The sequence below is a fragment of the Heterocephalus glaber genome, unplaced genomic scaffold (assembly GCF_053883595.1).
Source record: "Heterocephalus glaber isolate CG9 unplaced genomic scaffold, H.glaber_assembly_v1.0 deba00001600, whole genome shotgun sequence".
NCBI lineage: Eukaryota > Metazoa > Chordata > Mammalia > Rodentia > Bathyergidae > Heterocephalus > Heterocephalus glaber.
The window spans coordinates 37,517,659-37,538,323 of record NW_028258372.1 but is presented as its reverse complement, the minus strand read 5'-3'; the positions used below and the strand labels follow the sequence as shown (position 1 = coordinate 37,538,323).

The 20,665-nt window shown below is 54.8% G+C and overlaps 2 protein-coding genes across 4 annotated transcripts in view; both read left to right on the top strand.

Annotated features, from left to right (window-relative positions):
• The first annotated feature begins 7,729 nt into the window (after nt 1–7,729).
• Ascl5 (achaete-scute family bHLH transcription factor 5) lies at nt 7,730–8,969 on the top strand. Its single transcript, XM_004862292.3, has one exon. It carries the CDS (start codon nt 7,730–7,732, stop codon nt 8,321–8,323), a length of 594 nt encoding a protein of 197 aa, XP_004862349.1. The 3' UTR covers nt 8,324–8,969.
• Nucleotides 8,970–9,681: 712 nt separating this feature from the next.
• Cacna1s (calcium voltage-gated channel subunit alpha1 S) overlaps nt 9,682–20,665 on the top strand; it is a 58,971-nt gene continuing 47,987 nt past the window's right edge. For 2 of the 3 annotated variants that reach the window (XM_021242427.2, XM_021242426.2), the window contains exons 1-2: nt 9,691–9,964; nt 11,563–11,668. In XM_021242427.2, coding sequence (XP_021098086.1) covers nt 9,813–9,964; nt 11,563–11,668 — 258 coding nt within the window. In that variant the 5' untranslated portion in view covers nt 9,691–9,812. Of the gene's footprint in view, nt 9,965–11,562; nt 11,669–20,665 lie in introns of all 3 variants that reach the window. The other variant, XM_004862257.3, reaches the window with a different exon arrangement.

Below are 20,665 nucleotides of genomic sequence, written 5' to 3'. Positions count from 1 at the left end.
CCACTTGTCCTGTGCTTTTCGCCTTGCTCCTGGGGGAAGCAGTTTGCACGGATGAGTTTTGTATGTGCAGGCTCCTGCCCTCTGTGTGGCTGCTCTACCACAGACAGCAGGCACAGCATGTGGCTGAGGGTGGCAGCTGTGGCATCACTGTGTGTGGTCGGGGGCCCTCACATAGGTCTGCATGCAGACACTGGCTCACCCCTCCACCTGGCCTGCGGTTTGGACACCTGTAGGATGGGAGGCACAGTGCTAGGCCCTGTCAGATGCAGAGGTGTGTAGGGTGCCCTTCCGCCCTTCCAGGAACCCCCTACTCCTTGGGAAAGCAAGATGCAAACATGTGGCAAGGTACCTGGTAAGGCAAGAGGACACTGATTAAGGAGGGACCGACACACAAAGCCTTTAGGATGCTGAGGAGAAAGAGAAAGAACAGACAAAGGAGAGGGCAAGGAAGGCTCAAACAGTCACAGGAGGAGAAGGAGGGGAAGCGGGTGGGTGGAGAGGTGCATAGCTGGTGCTCCTGGAGGGAAGCAGCTCATGGACACAGGCTTTGAGGGGAGAAGGCAGGAGTCCGTGGGGATGCAGAGACAGGCAGGCTGATGTGGGGATGTGGGGAGGCAGAAAGTTTGGGGATGACGGGATCAGCAGCTCCCCATGGGCCTTATGTGTCAAGCAAGGAACTAGGGACTGCAGGGAGGTAGTAACTGTCTATGGGACAATGTTTTAGGAAGATGAATCTGGTTATGCGCATCCAGGGAGTTAGTAGGGGGCCAGACCAGAGGAGGGAGACCAGTTAGCATGCATGTCCCCTGCAGCTGCTGTCCACGGAGTGCTCAGCAGCCAGGCAGCCCCTAGAGACCTGATCTCCCTGACCTTGACCGGGAAGTCAGTGCTACAGAAGAGGAGAGAGAAGAGGCTTGCTCAAGGGCCTACTGCTGGGAAGTGGCAAAGCCTGACTAACTCTAAGCCACATCTAGCCGTCTCCAGAGTCCCCCACTGTAAGCCAGGGTGCAACAAGATACAGAGAACTCATGAGACAGGCGGGGAAATCCCAGTGTCATCCTGGACGAGCAGGGAGCTTCGAGGACCTTGGTCATCATGGGAGGGACCTGAGTGGGGTGGAGTGGAGGAGCCAGGGGCACAGTCTAACCTGGTTCCACCTCTCCTAGCCTCTGCTTTCACCTCTCCTGGCCTCTGCTTTCTCCTGTGGAGGGTGTGAAGACACGGAAGGGACCCCTGAGACACAGGCGACAGTCAGTGTGTGAAGCATCACAAATGCTCAGCGATGTGGGGTCATGAGCTTCCCTCCCTTCCTTCCCTGTGGACAGGGGCCGTGTTCCCTTAAGTCGTATGGCAGGGGGTTACTTTCTATCCATGAATTCTCTGAATCTGTGACCAAAGCCAATAGGCCTTTGAGTTTGGGGAACCTCAGCATTTTATTCTGTGGCTCTCTAAAGGTTTTTTCCCCTAAAGGAGTACACATCACCTACATGGAGACTCCATGTAAGGAGAGTTCTGGGGCTCTTACTACAATGTCCAGCACACAAGTGAGCACCGGGTGTGTGTTGGGCACGGCTACTGACATGCAGTCCTTTTCTCCTGAGCAGGGAGGTGCTCTGAGGCTTTCCTCCCAGCACCCTGGGGGCCTCAGGGTGGGAGCTGGGGATTCTTCTTGGGGAGTGGGGGTAGCTCCCTCCCAGAACATCTTCCTGTGACTCAGCATTGCAAATACCAGATTATCGTCAGGGAATTAGGAAGGCCCAAACTGCCTACCCAATGTGGGCCCCAGGAGATCCTGTAATAATCTTGAGTCCTGTGAAAGCTGGAGACCCCTGTCCAGCCAAGAAGCTCCTCATGTGTCAACACAACCACCCTGGTAAATGACTCCTGGTAAACAAGTTGTGTAACCCTGAGCAGCTCTTCAACCTGTCTGGGCCTTAGTTTCCTCTTCTGTAAGCAGAAACAATGAAGCCGACTGAAGATCACATGAGATGAAGAAAGCAGAGCACCAAGCAAAACAGCAGGTGCTGGAAGGCACCTAATCCACACCAGCCTCCCCTTCTGCATCTCCTTCCTCCTCTTTGAGATTCTCAGTGAAGTGACACCATGCTGGAGGCCATGGCTCGGCCAGCCTACGCTAAAGCTCTGTGACGCTTTCCTCTTGGTGACAGTGGTGCAGTCAGGTTGCTTGGGAGTGATCAGAGGATTCCAAAGCCAAGGGAGGAGGAGCAGCACAGAATGCACGGGGCTGAGCAGGTGTGGGGCCTCGTTCAGTGAGGCTGAGGCAGGTAGGGCCGAGCAGGTCCACCCAGAGGAGGAACCAAGGTGCGTACCAGCTAACCTCACAGCGCCTGGTCTCCTAGCTCGACCCCAGGCGGGTGGAAACTGCTCCCTGTGCATTCTCACCCAGATCCTGGGACGACTTGCTCCATATGGATTTGGAGGTGTGGTTATGCACTTGGTCAGAGTGGAGAGGTTGCCCTAGAAGTACAGGCCGGAAGGCAGCCCCCCAACAGAAGCGGTGACATTTCATAGCTTTTTTAAAAAGGCTTATTCTGGAGATTTTAAGGCAGAATTTCTCAAAGTGCATTCTATTTGATATTAGGCTTAAGAATCTTTTCAAAAAGTGTTCTGTAGTCCATTTGGAAATTCTGGTTTAAAGGCAGACAAGCTTCTTAGCTGCTGGGCTTCCCAGGCCTCCGGGAGGTGAATGTGTCCTATGAATCACCAGGAGGGTGCCTACCAGTGATGTTGCTTCCAGTGTTTGACTGAGCAGTGGGTTGGGGAAAGGTTTTAGTGACCACCCAACCTGGGGGCAGGAGGATGTGTGAAGCAATGCCACAAAGCTGGTGCCGTTGCTTCAAGTCCTTCTGGGCTTTGGCAGCAGAGGTGGACAGGAGGCCCAGGAGCGCTCACTGCTGTCAAAAGGCAGCACTGTGTGCTGAGCACCCATGGAGGACCTTTCTGGGGGCAGGAGAAACAGAGGGACAGAGAAGCAGAGGGACACTTCCTCCGAGCCACTTTGGGGCCATGAGTTTCCTGTCGGAGGGGACAAGTTCAGCCAATTTCTGACCCCAGACCTCTAAATTCTGGCTGCAGCCCCATTGAAAACAGGGAGGAGGACTCAGAAAGGAAATTATGTTGTCTGTTCTTTAAATGATCCCGCTGATTCAAAGACCTTATCTGCCTTTGCTGAATGAACAGTTCAGCCTCCCTAGGGGGTCCCACCAATGTCATTCAACAGACACGTATTGAGCCTGAATTGTATGTCTCAAAGACAAAGTGTCCTTCAAAGACAGGAGTTCTTGGGCTTACAGTTTGCCACCAGGGCTGGGTGAAGTGCAGGAAGAGCCCTGGGCAGGGGTCTCTTAGGCTGCTTGTTGGCCAGTAGGAATATAAGACTGGGGAAAGGGAGCCTGGTAAACACAGGGCACTCAGCAGAGGGCTGGGACAAGGATCAGCAGGCTAGTTGTAAAAAAAAAAAAAACCCAAAAAACAAAAAAACTCAGCCATCTCCAGTGGGTTATAATAGCATGCCACTGTCCTGCAGGAGGGGTTGCAATTACAGCCTCCAGCATCATGCGACAGGAAGGGGCTAGTGCTGGTGAGGCAGACGTTACAGGCTGCACAATTAGAAGCGGAAGGCACTGGGATCAAGGCCCCAGGGAACCCCACACACAACTGCCAATTTACGGCTCTGTTGCACGGTGGATTGAAGATTATGAAGTTCATTGTACAATGTCTGGTGACAGCTAATCCCCCACCAAGTAGTAGCTGTATGGGGCACAACTGTGCCCATGTCATGGGCATGAAGAGAAAGCCATGTGGGAGGACATCAGGCACCTCCCGCCCACCCTGGACACCCCTGACCTGCTCCACCCCCCCACCCCCCCGGGGGAAAGCAGACCAGATTCTCTCAGGAGTGGCCACTGAGGTTAATGTGTAGGGAGAAGGCTGCTATGTGCTATTTTAGACCCCCTTCTATCCTGCAAGTTGCCTAATACTGAAATAAGGCACTCTTTTTATTTTTTAAGTACATTTAATTATACTTATTTTATCTATCTGTATATAAGGAAAATTTAATGTGAATTCCTTCACAAACTCAAGGGAAAAAATTAGTAGATGTTGGCAGAAAGCCCAGTAGCTCTTTCTTGAGGGTCCTCCCTTACCCTGAATTTTCCATAACATCCGGGAGTTAGAGTCCCAGGAGTTACAACACCGGGAGTCGTAACAAGGAGTTACAACTTCCACGCGCTCCTCCCATGGGGTCAGGACCCGCAATCTCACCGGTCTGCTACTGCAATTGCTTCTCCCCACCACACTGTGGCGCTGTCGACAACAGGGTCTACTCTGGCAAGTGAACTGAGCCTATAGGCTGCTGACACCGCCCTGCCAGGGAATCCACTTCAGTTTTCAAGCTTAGGCAAGGGGCTACCAGTGGGGAAGCTCCTGGTGCTTGACTCAGTCCTTGTCCCAGCCACAGGACTCCAAGAGCCACCCTGGTAAGAACATCTTCCAGGGAGTATTACCTTCCCAAGGATAACCAAGGTGACCTGCAATACCCCTCTTGCAGCAGCAGAACTAAATACCAGCACCAAATCCTTGTTCTGCAGTGGGACTTCTCTCCAACAGGAATCATAATTTACTAAGATCTTTTTGTTAGATTGATGCAAACCTTTCTGATTCTTTGATCAGGGGCGAAGCCACTAGGAAAAATATTGGGGTGAGAAGAGAAAGTTGTTCACTATTTCTTAGTTCATGATTATTTTAACCATGGCACCTTGGGCAACTGACTTAACCTTTAGGCACCTCTGTTTTTTCACCTGTGAAACTGGATAATGCGAACAGAATGGTGTGAGAATCAATGAGATGATTCATATACAGCATTAGCAGTGTCTTGCATGTCATAAATAATAAGCAGTAGCTGTGATTACAGGTATGTCATGACAGTGTGTGTGACTGGGTAATACCAGTACTGGTCGGTCCCTGCCTGTGGAAGGCCCTCAGTGTATTTCTGCTCGGTATCATGCTGCGCAGTAATGACGGGCTGCGTTGCTTCCCTCGGCTTAGGGACGGGGCAGAGGGTCTGTGACCGGGAAGAACCTATTCACTCCCAGGTGCGTTCCGACCTCTTCTCCCTGGCAAGTTATCCATTCTGTTCTAATGGTGAAGACAAGACATAGAGAGACACACGGTTCCTCTGTGAAGCTTTTGGCCTGAGCCAGTTTTATGAAAACATGTAAATAGTATATGGGTTATTTAATTAAAAAATAAGTAAGCCATGAATGCAGAAACATGAGCAGAGGTTATGTTTATTAAAATTGTCATAATGTAAATACATTTCTGACCTCTATCAGATCAAATTTTTAAAAGTAAGTCAACTATGAGCAGATGGGCAATGTGTTGGGGAGAAGAGTCTGGATCTCACATGGTTACAGAATAGCACTGCTGGCAAGTATTCTGAACAGACTTTAGAGCCCAGTACTGAGCGAGGAAGTCTGGGATGGGGTGCCAAGACGGCAGAGGCCCAGCGCCTGCCCTCTGGATGCTGTAGGTGAATCAGAACTTGCAGCCTTGAAAGCCCCTTGTAGGAGCAAGAAAGCTCAGCAGCGTGGCAGAAGCTGTATCTGTGCCCTTCCCTGTGGATGACAGAGAGGTGTACAGAGGGCCCCAAAGCCAGAGTTGGAGTTCAGTGTGAGTGAGGAATAAGCAGAGAATCGGGAATATCAGTGTCCTAATGGAAACAAGTATCCTTTTGGGAGAAGAAACCTTGTAGAACCTTCTCTTTTTAGGATATGCTTTAGGATTTTGTTTTGTTTTGTTTTGTTTTGTACCAGGGATCAAACTCAGGACCTTGCACTTGCGGATCAGGTGGTGGCACCATTGAGCTAAATCCCCAGCCCCTTAGAACCTTCTCTTAAAAACAATGAGGAGGGCCAGGGATTTAGCTCAGTGGTGGTGCTGCCTGCCTCACAAGTGCAAGGTCCCAAGTTCGATCCCCATTACCAAAAAAAAAACCGAACAAAAAAAACAATGAGGAGCCCTCAAAAGCTGTGGAGAAGAGGAGGCACATACGAATTGGTCCTGATGTTTCTGCATATTCTTCCACTTGAGAGCAAGCCCAAGTTCCACAAGGCTTTGAATCCTTGTTGATATTTTTTGGTTCTTGTTCAGCATGGAAGACAAAGCTAGCTGAGAACAGACTCAAGGTCTGCGAAAAGGACAAAGGAGGGAGGCACAGGAGACAGTCCTGGGAATCTGAGTTTGCCACTTACCTACCCATCAGGGAGAGAGCTGGCTCCTTTGTGTCTCACAGAGAAGCCAGGCCCTCACTGCCCATCACTGTGGGATGCAGTACCCGCTCATTCACTCAGTAATCAAGGGAACAGTAATAGTGTGACGAGTGTTAAGATGGCACTTAGGGACACTGTGGACACACACAAGAGAGGTGAACAGAAGCAGAGCAGCTCCCTTGAAGCAATGACACTTGACCTGGAGCTGACAACCACCAGTGGCGAGGCCTAGTGGCACCTAAACTCACACAGACCAATTATTTCTGAAATAACAGCTTCCTAAAACCTGGGAAAGGCGACATGTAATTAAGTGCCACCCTGACAAGCCCAACTCTCTGTTATTCAGCAAGGATTTGTGGAACATTATTACTTGCCAGGGGCTGGGCTGGGCTCTGGGCAGCAGTGCAAGAATAAACCCTTGGCTCTGGGAAGAGCCAAGGAAGAGAGCCAAGGAAGAGGGACTACGAGGGCTGGGCAGGGAAGGTGTTGGCCATCCTCTCTCTGCCAGGCAGAGGGCTTTGGGAGTGCGACACTGCAGAGTGTCTTGTGATGAGGGTTACATGTGACTGCTGCTGCAGTCCCAACTGCCAATAGGCCACTTCTGAGCCCCCTTTAAATGTTAGACCCCAGAAGGTATCGGTGACGAAACCCAATCTGAATTCTCAAAGGAAATGACATCACTGGGCATTTTTATACTTGATCTTAGCAAAAAGGCTGAGAGGGAACTTTGGATACTGTTTCAGCCAGATCCAGTAGGAGGTGTTTGGGATACACTTTTTCCTACTTGATTCTCATATCTTACTGATCTCTGTGAAGGATGCTTTCAATGATTTCATCTGTGGAAACCGCGGCTCAAGGAGGTCCACCCAACTATTAAGGGGTGATTGGAGCCCTGATCCAGGCCGCCCCAGCAGCCACACTACCTCCCCTCACAGGCCTTTCTTAATCGATACTCTCCCTCTCCTCTTTCTAGAAACGTTCCTCCAGACCCCATCTGCTGAGCTGATGCCTTCCTGACAGCAGCCTAGGGATCCCGAAGGCCACCAGGGGTCCCCCTACGCACCCCCTCATGGAGGCTGGCGGCTAGTGCCTGCGGGAGGTACCCACGCTGGGCTGCGGGAGGCAGGGCCCACAGCCCCACCGCCTGCCCGTGAACTCGCGGAGTAGGGTGAAGGCCTTCCGAGATCCGCAGCACCAAGAGCGAGCGGGGTTGGAAATTGTGTCCGCTGAGGCACTGTGAGGGCCCGCCGAGTTTCTCCAGAGCAATGGCTCGCGTTAGAGAGTCCCCTGAAGCCACCTCAAAGGTCAAAGAGAGGCCCTAGCACGTGCTGCAGAGGTGCTGCTGGCGATGCGACTCGGCCCCGTAGTCAGAAGCGGGCAGACCCCCACCAGGGGCCACTCGGGACCATCTCACTCTGGGCCCGGCTCCCCGCGGCACCATGAACAGTAACTTCTGCCGGGCCCTGGTGGACCGGAGGCCCGCGGGGCCCCCTAGCTGCATGCAGCTGGGCGTCGTGCCCCCGGCCGGGCAGGGGCCGCTGGCCCCCGCCGAGCCCCTGGGCAGCGTGCCCTTCCTGCTGTACCCGGCGCCCGCCGAGCCGCCTTACTACGACGGCTACGCTGGGGTGCTGCCCTGCGTGCCCTTCCCCGGCGCCTTCGGGGTCTACGACTGCCCCTTCGAGCCCGCCTTCATCCAGAAGCGCAATGAGCGCGAGCGGCAGCGCGTCAAGTGCGTCAACGAGGGCTACGCGCGCCTCCGCGGCCACCTGCCCGGCGCCCTGGCCGAGAAGCGGCTCAGCAAGGTGGAGACGCTGCGCGCCGCCATCCGCTACATCAAGTACCTGCAGGAGCTGCTGAGCGCGGCCCCGGACGGCACCCCGGGCTCCGGGCCCCCCGCGCCGCCCGGCGGCTCCCAGCCCGACTGCCTCGGCGACGGCGAGGCCGGGGCGCCGCCCTCGCTGGTGCCCGAGCCGCCCGCGTCCTCCCGCTTCTCCTCCTCTCCTTTCTTCGAGTCAGAGGAATCCAGCCACTGATCGGGCCGGTGGCCGCCCTGGCCTCTGGGGATCCGCGAGCCCCGCCCCAGCCTCGGGGCAGAGCCCTAAATGTTGGGGCTCCGCTTGGGCCCGAGGTGTCGGACAGAGCCCCGGTGGAGCCGCGAGCACCCCCGAGAGCGTGCTGGGGGCCCGGCCTGGGACAGCTCGGCGCGCGCGCGGCGGGGGCACCCGGGACTGAGGTGCCCTGGCTGGCGCTCCTGCTCGGCCTCAGCTGCCTGGAGGAAAGTCCGCGCCCAGCCTGGCTCCAGAGGCTCTGCTCGGTTCTCTGCGAGTCCCCGGGACGCCAGCCGCGCTCCAGTTCGGAGGCGCCGTGCTGCGGCCCTCCACCAGATGGCCTCCGAGGCTCGCGACCGCGCAGGGAGCCCGCCGGCCCCTCGAGAGAGGAGCCCCGCACCGCAGGAACGGACATTCTCGGAAGGAGGCCACGTGTGTCCACTCACGGGTCTCTGGTTCTCTGAGGGAGGGCGATCGAACCCTCACACACGTACCCCAGCCCTCCGGGTGGCTTCTCGGGGGTTTTCCTAGGCTGAGTGCAGTTTTTGCCCTAAGGCTTGCAAGCCTCTGGGGTCCGGTTGGCGCTGTTTGCACCTGAGGGCTAAATAAAAGGACTGTCGTGATTCCCAGACCACTGTCTCTGCTAACCCCCATTCCCCGATCCTTTCTCGTTCTCCCTCAGCTCAGAGCACTGGTGCCAGGGTGTGGGGCTGTCCTCTTAGCTCATGCATTCATTTAATAACATTTGCAGAGCTCTCAGTACACTCGGAAGGCCCACATGCAGGAGGGTGCAGAGTCTCAGACTCTTGTGCAGGCAGCGGTGGGAGGAAGCGTAGGGTCCCTGTGAAGTGCGGCAGGTGGCAGGTCAGCAGTGACACTCAAGGTCGTCCTGGGAGTCTTCAGCCCCAGGGAGGGGCTCACTGTTCCCTGACGGAGATGAGGGGATGAGGAGTCTCACAGATCTCTGCAGTGCGGAGATGGGGCCGTGGAGGGCGCCGCGGAGCCTGTTGAGCTGGGCCATGCCGTACCTTCCTGGGACAGTGTCACAGGGGCCCTGTCTGAAGTTTGAGACTCCACCCCTTAGGCTCCCCCTTTCTGATCTCTTTTGCCCCAGCCTTGAAACCTTGCATCCTGTCTCCCAGTGCCTCTGTTTCATCCCAGGCCAGTGTGTAAGTTCCTTTCCCAGCCCCCACCCTCCTCAGGGGACAAATTGGGATGTCAGTGGCTGGGCTGGAAGGAGTGACAGCTGCCTGGCCTCAGGAGCTCAGGCTGGGCAACAGGGAGCCAGTGGAGGCTAATTTTACTCACTGGGAGCAGAGAGAGTAATCCTCCGCCCCCGGTCCTGCCCTCTCCAGGCTGGCTCAGCAGGACAGCCTCAGCCAGGCCCAGTCCCCAAGGCGGGGGGCACTGGGACGCAGGGAGGAGAAGGCAGTGGGGTGGGGGAGCAGGGAAACACGAGGTTGCCAGGGAAGCCATGGAGCCGTCCTCACCCCAGGATGAGAGCCAAAGGAAGAAACAACCCAAGAAGCCTGTTCCTGAGATTCTGCCTAGGCCACCCCGGGCCTTGTTCTGTCTGACCCTCCAGAACCCCCTGAGGAAGGCCTGTATCAGCATCGTGGAGTGGAAGTATCCTTCAGGGCCCGGCAGTGGGGGGCTGTGTGTGATGTGGGGGTGGCCACCAAGCACAGACTTTGAGGGGCGGGGTGACTGGGGACTCGGGCTGGCCTGAGCTGCCACAGAAGGGCCTGAGGAGCCTTTGGGACGGAAGCAAGGCCTCCACCATGCTGGAGGGGAGGGCTGCCTGGGGTTGAATGGGCCCCTGACCAGAGAGACCATCAATCTTCTATGCAAGGGGCCTATGTCATGGGAACTGTTTAGCTGTGCCCAAGGCCACATGGCCATGGGGTTTGGTCCCATGGTCTCAGTTGGGAATAAGATGTTGGGGGTGGGGAGCAGTAGCCTCTCTGAGAAAACCCTCTCCCTGGATGGGAGGGGGAAGTGAAGAGTGTGACAGTTGAGGGAAAGCTTCCCCTGGCCGGGACCCAGCTGGAGACAGAGCCAGCGGAGAACTGGGTTTGAAGGAAGGCCTGCCCTTAGCAGCTCCGAGACTCAAGCCCGGCAAACCTGGCTGCCTTGGCTCAGACTTATTGCTCTGGGGACAGGGACTTCAAATCCCTTTCTATGTTTGCCTGAGCTCTGAGAGGAGGAGGAAGGATGAAAATATCAGGGTTATTTGGGGAAAGGAGGAAGAAGTTGCAGAGTAGAGGAGGCCTGTGTGAGCGGATTCTGAGAGGGTCAGGAATGCTTGAAATATTTCTAAAGGGCTGTGGAAGACAGGCTCCCTCCAGCTGTTCCTTGGAAGAAAGGAGGAGGGATCACTAGAAGGCAATGTGGAGGGAGTGTGGGGTCAGGGTCAGCTTGGCTCCCCACTTCAGACCCCGGGCCTCTCCCTCCCTGCCTATCTGTAGTCAGAGCAGGCTGACCAGGCAGCTTCTCCCTTTTCTCCCTCCCTCCTCCAAGCCTTCTCCTGTCGCAAGCCTCTGCCACAAGGCCTCCACTCATCTCAAACACTGGAGCTTTCTGGGAAGGAAATAGGGTTGTTCAAGCCAGCCCAGCAGCACCTGCAGGATGCCTCTCCTGCCCTGCCCCAGAACCACACACTACCCACCCTCCCTCTCCTTCCCTAACTCCTCCCACTCTTGCTTTCTTATGGATCAGGAAGTCAAGAAAGGCAGGGCCCTGGGTCTGGGAGAGCTGAGGTGTGAGTGTGTACACTTGTGCACATTGGCCCAAGCACAGGGCTCTGAAAATTCAGATTTCATCTCTCCCTCTTCCCTCTCTCCAGGTCTGCCCTGTGGGAGCTTCATCTAAACCTGCCTCTGCCCCCCAGTCTTCCTGGCCATTTCTCTGAGGGACCCCCTCAGAGGATGGCCCAGCTCCAGTCTCAGGAAGTCCTGGTTCCTTGGCAGGAGTAGGCAATGGGAGGTACTCAGAGTGGAGGAGTAAGACCCTGGCTTGCAGCCAGGTCCCAGCCCCTTGGTCGGCCGTGCCCCCCCCCCCCCCCAGCCTAAGAGGAAGTTACCTGTTCCTGAGGGGAGGGAGCTGGGTCCCCAGGTGGGAACCCAAGGGACTGCAGGGATGGATCCTGTGGCCTAAGAGCTTTCTTCTCCTCCATCCTACAAACTGGACACCTCACTCAGGGCTCTCCTTAACCCTGGCACCAGACCCTTTGAGATCATCATCTTGCTCACCATTTTTGCCAACTGCGTGGCCCTGGCTGTGTACCTGCCCATGCCCGAAGATGACAATAACACCCTGAACCTCGGCCTGGTAAGACAGGTGCTCCTATCCCCTTCCTGGGGGCTGGGACACCCCTTGGAAGGTGGTGTTCTGGCACTGACACTGGTGATTCAACTCCCGAGGACACAGACCCTCAGACCCTGTCTTTCCAACCTGTGGGGTTGCTGAGGCGTTCAGGGGCTTTGCAGGGCAAACCTGCTCCGTCCGGACTCTGCAACATCACCAGGCAGCACTGAGCGAGGACCTACTGTGCCCAGGCATTCGCCAAGCGCCCAACAGGGATAAATGCATTGAATCCTCACAACGAACCCGTAAAGTGTCCCATCTCGCAGTTGTGGAAATTGAGCCTTAGTAAGGTCAGCTAGTGAGCCGCGGAGCTTGAATGCTGGTGTACCTGCCCTGGATACGGTTCAGAAGAAACTGGCTCCCGTGGAGCTTGCCTTATGGGAGAGTTGGGCCCAGGAATCAGATAAAAGAGCACATTTAGGGCTAGGGGTGCAAGAACACTGAGGTTTGGAGAAGTTTAGGTCCTTGGCCAGGGTCACCCCCGTTCAAGCCTTGTAGTAGGGCCTCACGATCCGGGCGATCTCACTTTGAAACTCGCTCTGGCACCGGCTGTTTTGCTGACTTGGAGACAGCATGAGGATTCTAAAGGAAGCCCCCTGAGAAACAGTGCCTTTGGGGGTGGGGGATGTGGTCAGTGGTAGAGAGCTTGTCTAGCATGTCTGAAGCCCTAGGTTCGAGTCTCAGCACCACAAAAACAAGTGCAATGGAGCCACCATTTCAACAAGGACTTTAGAGAGCTTGGAGGTTCTTTAATACATCTAGGGCCAGGGAGAAAGCACTTGTCTCTGGCTATTCTTTGCTGGTTTCCATGGGAATCAATCTTGAGTTGGGGAGAAGCTGGGATTCTAAATGTGTACTTGCTGTGAGTGGAAAAACAGCTCCCAGTGGAAGGAAAGTGGAACCAAGAGAGCCAGTGCACCCTCTGGCAGGGAAGGTGGCCCATTTAGCCTGTGCCCTCGGCACTACTGCGTGGGCTCTCCACACCCCTGGGTTTAGAGAGGGCCCTGGGTCCACCCCTCTCTTCAGGTTGTCATAATGTGGGCCTGGGTTCCATTAAGAAGTTGACTACCTAGCAAGAAACTCTGCCTCCCTGGAGGGTATTAACTTACACCTCAGTGGTTACTTCATCTTCCATTTTGAAACAAAATGGGCACCTCAGGCTTTTCAAATGGCCTGGGTGCTTTTCCTGAGTCTGGACAAGAACTGCAGCACCAAGAGTTAGGTGTAGCCGATCACCCGAGCAGACAGGATGGTGAGCTCCCTGGTAGAGGGAAGGCTGACCAGAAACCTTTCCAAATCAGCAGACATGACCCAGCAGGTCAGAGATATTAACTAACAGGGAAGGACTCTGACCCCTTCATTGTGAGGTCCAGAGAGAGCGACCAGTTTCTCCCTGAGGCCTCCTCACTTCCTCTTGTCAACTATAGGTTCATCTTCATGACACCCTGCAAGAGGGAAATGAGAGGGGACAGAGCAGGAGGAAGGGAGATGAAAGATTTATCTCTTCCTTAGCCTATAGGCTACTTGGTAGGCATCTGAGAAAGGCTGGGGACTTTCCAGTTATCAAAATATCCCATTATTATTATTATTATTATATTTTTTGTACAGTGGATCAAACTCGGATCCTTGCGCTTGCACAGCAGGTGGCAAAACCACTGAGCTAAATCCTGGGCCCATATCCCATTATTTTTAAGAAACAAGGCTAAGGGCCAATTTCACATTAACTTTCTTCTTCTTCTTCTTTTTTATTTTTTTGGTACTGGGGATCAAACTTGGAACCTTGCACTTGTGAGGCAGGCAGTGGAATCACTGCGCTAAATCCCCAGCCTTTGCATTAACTTTCTCATTCATGTTACCAATATGTATTTAGTGCCTGTTATATCCATGGTACATACTGGAGATATAAATATGAACCAAATACACATAGTTTCCATCTTTGTAGAGCTTAATTAAATAAATCGAATCAATGAGTCACTACTATTAAGCCAATTAAACAGGTAGTTAAGATGAACTGGGCCATGGGTGAGGCTGAGGACACTGACGCCCCACTAGAAGAGAACCGGAGTTAGCGTTGGGGCCAGGAATACTCCCCAAAGGGCAGGTGTGTAACCTGAGACTGAAGGATGAGACAAGGTATGTGAGCTGTACAGGGCCCGAGCTCAGCAGGGCCTCATGCCTGGGGTTTAATGCTCTGTGGTCCTGGTGTTGGAATTTTAATTAACTTTATCATTAAATTTAAGTTTTTTGAAGGGAATCCACTGGGATAATGGCACATGCACTGAGAGCTTGGGGACCTGGCTCACACATGGTCCTGGCTTCTGCCACCTTTCTGCTTCAAAAGATGGGCTCTCGGGTTGATTCCTTGCCCCTTGGTGCCCTGGACCCCCAGGCAGAGATCTAGGTGCAGGAGTGAGGAGGGTCAGGGTTGGTTCAGGGGCCTTTGTATGTCAGGACAGGATCGGCCGTGGTCGTCCCCACTGTGGATTAGCCGTGCCATGGCTCATTAGTGGATGGCTCTGCAAAGTCCATCCCCGTCCAGGTCTGCAGCGTCTTCTGGAGTGTAAACTGCGATACACAGGGCTCCCTGACCGCTGTGGGTTGTGCTGATTGGTCTGGGCAAAGAGGAGATGCCTGGCTCCACTTCACCTCCTCTGGCCAGGACACAGGATGTCGGGCAGCTGGGTGGTGAGGATAGCAGGGAAAGGTTGGAAGCAGGTGCCTGCTACGGTTTCCGCTTGCCTCATACAGTTGGCAATTAAAAAACGCCACAAGAGGTTGAGAGAGAGACTGTAAAAGAAAGCGCTTTGTGCTTTAGTGCCTTTTATCAGCACTGATCTTCTACATTTTGAACACGGGGCTCCACGTTTCCCTTTGCATTGGGTCCCCACAGGGAGGTAGTGGGTCCTGGAGGAGGGTAGGAAGGAGAGTGTTGCCAAAGGCCAAGCAGGAAGAAGGTTCGAGGTAGAGGGAGCTACGTGGGCAAAGGGCTCAAGGAACAAGATAGAACAGGATAGAGTTTAGAAAAGTCTCAGGCCACCACATGGATCGTGGCCTGGAGTGACAGGGAAAGCAGGGAGAGAATGAGGAAGCCTCTGATATCCAGGCAGGAACTAGAGATGGCGGTGGATCAGGTGGATTCAGTGGGACTTAGTGACTGACTGCACGTGGGACAGGGACGGAGGGGAAGTCAGAGATGTCACATGGCTCTCACAGTGGCGGGCAGAGTAGGTGGTAGTGTCACTTAGCACGGCAGCAGCTTGGAGGAGCATGGAGGAAGACATGTTGGGATACAGGTGCCCGCGTCCCGGGATGGCCGATGGCTCCGTAGATCTGAGTATTTGGGGACAGACACTTGCTCAGCAGGACACAAGCCAGACTAGCCGAGGTGTGGCCAGGGCTGGTATGATGGGGGTGGGCAGGAAACTCCCTGTAACTACCTGTGTGCAGGCAGAGTTGGCACTGGCCCCCGTGAATCTGGGTGGGGCACCCTGAGGCCTGTCTGCGGGCGTGGGGTCCCCTGGGAGCTTCCCTGCAGGCCCCTCTCTGCCTCTCCCCCCCTTCCTGCCAGCATGTGGTGAGGGTGACGGACCCTCTGATCCTGTGTGCTCTGTGCCAGTGGGGAAGCCTGGGATCCTCTCTGAATTGAAGAGGAAACTGAGGCCCAGAGAGGGCAAGGAGTTCCAGCAATACACAGTGGATCAGAGGGTGGCAGGAAGATGGTCAAGGTGCTGGCATCGTGCTGGGGGAGATGTGGGCTCTGAAGTCAGCGAGACTGAAGAGCAGTCTGGTGCCATGGCTGGAAAATGGATTAGAGAGCTAGAATATTTGCTTCTGCATCCAGGCTGATTCACGTACTTGTTGTGTGACCCTGGACAAGTTATGTAACCTCTCTGTTCCCTCTGTGACTGAGAATAGCACTGTACACTTGAGAGAAGTTTCTGGATGAGCCAAGTGGTTCTAGGTTGTAGATCCAAATCCATCACACTAGCAACTCCATCCTACAGGTCCAGGGATCCCAAAGTGGGCACCCTAGCCAGGAAGCCATGAACATCCCGTCTGTGCTGCTTGCACTGTACCAGGCACTGTTTGGATGCTTGTCAGGCATTACCACACCTATGTCCAGGAGGCAGGTCTTTTCCTCCTTAGTACCCATGAGTAAACTGAAGCACACAGCTTAAATCGCTGCACCTGCCCAGCTGGCTGTGTGGGCCAGCACCCTGTGTGTGCCTCTTGGTGTGGCTTCCTGGACATCAGAAGAGGAGGGAAGAGGAAGCCCCTCACTTCCTGTGGGGAGGCCCCTTGTTTCAATCCTGCTTTCTCCTGACCGTGGTGTCCAGGCCCCGATGGACATGCAGAGCGTCCAGCCCCAGCCTCCAGGCCTGGTGCATTTGTCCAAGAGAGAAGTCTGCCTTAGGCTTGAGGGGTCTGTGGCTAACACCACCCCCCAGAACTCTCCCCCGAGACTGGAGGCTTGAGGGGACTGTCACAAAGGACCCCTTTTGTCAGAGAAGTGGTAGGGTGGAACTGACACTGAGTTGTACCTGGAAGCTGAGACTAGAACCCAGGGCTTCCTTCCCAGCCCAGCCCCAGACTCTCCAGAGCCAGCTCTGCCTCTTTCATCTCATCTGCTCCCCAGAGTCTAAAGGGTTCTACTCCTAGAGAGACCCCCCAACTGAATTAAAGACTAGTCTTGGCAAGCTTGAGGGGACCCATGTGAACAAGCTGGAGCAATGATGAGAGTTATGAATTATTGGGCATAGACTAGAGATGGATAGATTTTGTTCCATTATCTCCTTCCATCCTCAAAGCAGCCTGAGTCAATGGATGATTTCCAAAAGTGAAAACCTATCTCTGATTAAATAAAATGCATAAGGAAATATATAAGTCAAAGATTAATTTGAAGCTGAATGGGTTTGTGCTTGCAGCAAGGCAGGAGGAAGCTGAGGCAGAAGGATCGCAAGTTTGAGGCCAGCCTGGGCGACTTAGTGAAACCCCACCTTGAAATAAAAAATTTAAATGGCTAGGGATATAGCTCAGTGGTAGAGCGCCCCAAGTTCAATCCCCAGTATAATAATAATAATAATAATAATAATAATAATAATAATAATAATTCTACTGTAACAGAACAAGCAGGAAGGTAAAACTGGCTCGCAGAGAATTAGAGGAACAGGAATTGTATGAGAGTGGAGAGAGAATGCTGGACCAGGGTTGCCAGGTTAGACGCTGTGCTGGTTAACGGCCCTTGGGACAATAAAGCTGTCGTCATTACAGCTTTCTTTTGATGAGGCAGAGACCTCCCTATAGGACCCAACATCAAGCTTGAAGCCCGGTTCCTCCCCCAGGTCAGGAGCGGGGCGGGAGCTCTGCCCACCAAGGGACCTTTGGCAGTGCCTGGAATCACGGTGGTGGCATGGGACTGCGTGACAGTGGCATTGAGGGGCAGAGGCCAGATGCTGCTCATCACCCTGCAGGGCACGGCAAGCCCCGCCCCCAACACAGAACTGCCTGGCCCCAGAGCCCCTTAGAGCAAGGTTGAGAAACCCTGCCCAGGACGGTCAGTCGTACTTGGCCAGGCCTGCTAGCAAGGGTGCCAGCACGACATGACAAGGACGTGCGCCTCCCCTTTGCCTTGTTTCCAAGCGCCGGGACGTTTTTCGTACTAGCCATTTTGTAAGCACTGCCTACGCCTATGCCTGTGCCGGGGAGGGTGGGGTGGGCTCAGTGCTGCCCCCACTTGGCCTCTCCTCACCCCAGATTGGCCACCGCCCCTAAGGCCTCGTGGACTCTCCACGCCCCTGCCGCGTTAGCTGCTCAGCGACTTCCCCGGACTGGCGCCTAAGCCTCTGGCAGGGCACCTGTCCTTTTACAGGGCCTGGAATGTGCCTGCCGACTCCTGCAGCCTGCAGCCCACACCAGCTCACCATCTGGAGAAGCTGGGTTTCAGAAGGACCCCGGGCCTGGCCTTGAGCTCCAGAGACCCAGGGCTTGCAGGGCACAGAGGGTCAGAGCTGTGCACAGAACTGAAGCTCCTCAACCAGGCTCTGTCAAAATAAAACACCCCTGAGCTGGGCATGGTGACGCACACCCCAGCACTCCGGGAGGCTGAGGCAGGAGAACCACAAGCTCCAGCCCAACCTGGGCAAGTTTGCAAATTAAGGAGTCCCTGTCTCAAAATAGAATATAAAATAAGGATGGGGGGTGTAGCTCAATGCAAAGGGCCTGCATTTAATCCCCAGAGGTGCAAATAAAACCAAAGGCCTGGGTTTTCATCCCCCGGGAGCCTTCCTTCTCCCTACCCAAAGGGCTCCGCTCCTCTTTGGGACACTTAACGTTCCTCTGTCTGTGGCCCTTCACACCAGAGCAGGAGCTGCGGACACAGCAGTCCAGGAACAACTAAGGCCTGGGAAGAACCCAGGTGCCGAGCCACCCAAGAGGTTTTTAGGCGGTCAGGGGAAAACACAGAGCTAGACCTTTGTCTGCGGCTTCCTGACCTCTCTGAGCCTCTGTCCCCTCATCTGTGCACGGGGCCACAGTGTCTCCCCTTGGGACATTAGACCAGTGAGTGAGACAGCCTCACGTCCACGCTGGCACACACGAGCTGCAAGACGGAGTCGTGTTCCTTTTCACCTCCAGCACCAGCAGCCCGAGTCTCACCAAGCCCAGGCCTGCGGGTGTGACAAATGTCCCAGATGTCCGGGGCATGATTTCTCCCTCCCCAGCAGAGCGTGGTGGTTGAGACCATGGGTCTGGACCCGAACTGTCTGCATACACATTATGGCTCTGCCACTTGACAGCTGTGTGATCCTGGAGAAATTATTTGACCTCTCTGGGCTTCAGGGTCCTCTGTAAAATGGGAGTCAGAGTACTTAACCATACAGGGCTTGATGAGAACTAAGCACATGTATATTCATAAAATAGGGCCTGACATCTGGCCCCTGCTGATCTGAGGGCACTGGGGTACCCAGTGGAGAGAGGGAGGAGGGCATGAAGGCCTCTGCCAGGGAGGTAGGACAGCAGGAGAGAGGCACCAAAAGGAGCCTGTTGGGGAAGGGCTCATCTGCTAAATATAGCCACTGTCCTCACTCCTCGGCACGTCACTTTCCAGACTTGGAGGGAGGCTCGGGGGTGCCTGGCCCTGACACTCGGTTAAGCAGTGTGGTCACGGTGGCCCAAGCCCCAAGCCAGCTGAACAGAGAGACTGGGTCCAGGCGCCCCATAGCCTAGGGCCCCTCGCTTCCCTTGAGTCTCACTTTCCTCATCACTAATAGGAAGAATAGTGCAGCAAGTCCCAACCCACGTCCACACCAGTGGTGTGCAATGAATGTGCTGTCTTCCTCTGAGCTGTCCTTCATCTGCCACCCTGGGGAGAATCTTGGGCCTTAGGAAACAAAACCCAGGGGCCCTGCCCTGGTCTCTGCTTCAGGGAATCCAGAGACAAGCAGTCAGCACCACTGCTCAGGGGTCTTTTGATGGCTGAACTCATCCAGCCTGCTCAGAGCACCTGCTGGGAGGCCCTAGCAGTGAAGGGACGCATGGTGGCATCGGGGCCAGGTCCCCACCCCACCCCACCCCAGCTCTACCCAGCACTCACCCTCTTCCTCCCATAAGACCCCCTCTGCCTGCTGGGAGGAAGTGTAACAAAGGAACCAAGCATGTGAGTCTAGTCCCTGAACCAGCAGGATTCGTGTCTTCAAAGTTCTCGTCCCTGGACCCTAAGGAAGGAGACTTTTCAGGCCCAGGGGTGGGGCGGGGGTTTGGTGCCAGGGACCCTGGTCAAGGAGCCCATCTGCTGTAGCCACTTGGATGCCTTTGTTGGCTTCTGCCAGCCCTGTTAAGGTTCTTCTTGTGGGTGCTGTAGATCTAGAGCCTTCCACAGGGGACATGGGTGGCCCAGGAGATGGGAGTCCAGAGCAGGCCAGTGCTTGGGGCAGGGATGCAGGGAAGGGGGTGTGGTGGCAGCTGTCACTGTGGTCTAGAACAGGGAGCCTGGTGCTGGGCAGGTCCCTCTGGAGGGCACCCCACCTGGCTCCCACCATCTTCCTACAAGCCCAGCACACAGCAGAGCAGGGGGAGCAGTGGGGAGCAGTGGACAGCGGCTGACCTCAGAGATGAGAACAGATGCAGCGGGAAGGAGAGGCCTTGTGCAATCTGAGCCCTGCTGTTTTCAGCCTGGGGCTTTGGGGGTGCCTGGCACATGGCAGGCCAGTGGGTCAGGGTCACACACAATCTACCCCAGCCTAGGGTGCCCCCCGGGAGCTCCGGCTGGAGGCCTGTCCTCAGGGAGCCAATGGGGAGGCCCTGGGAGGGAACAGTGAGGGAACTCACTCACACAGCAGGTGGGCACTGGTCCTCCCTGAGCCCTGGAAGTCAGGGAGTCGGGGCAGGTGCTGTCTCCCTGCTCTGGTATCCGGAGAGCCTAGGGCTGGCTCTGCCTTTGCATTATGCTGCAGTAGAAAGCGCAACTTTCTGGTGTTCATGTACTCAACACATCTGTCTTGAGTGCCCATGTGCCAAGCAGTCTGATGGATTCTAGAGCCCAGCTTCCCAGAGGACACAGTCTGCAGGGAAAGAGCAGCTTATTGTTTTTAACATCTGTCTACCATTGCCTGATGATGTATGGCCCCCTGTGTGCATCATTTCACAGCTTGTGCCAGGTGAGACTTGCCAAGTGACTCTGACAAACCCAGATTTGTTATAATTCACCAACATACTTGGAAGCCACTGTAAATTGCTATGAAACTCTGATGCTCGCTTATCGCTTGCTTATATGGCATTTGTCCCACCTCAGAGCCATAGCTTCAGCCCAGCCTGGTCTGCACCTTAGGCAGTGATGCCAGAGGACGCTAATTCATTCATTGTCCCAGAATTTACACATCAGGCACTGTTCCAGATGCAGAGAACATAGCAGAGAACACAGCAAACTCCCTGCACTCATAGACCTGCTGTTTGGTCTGCAGATAC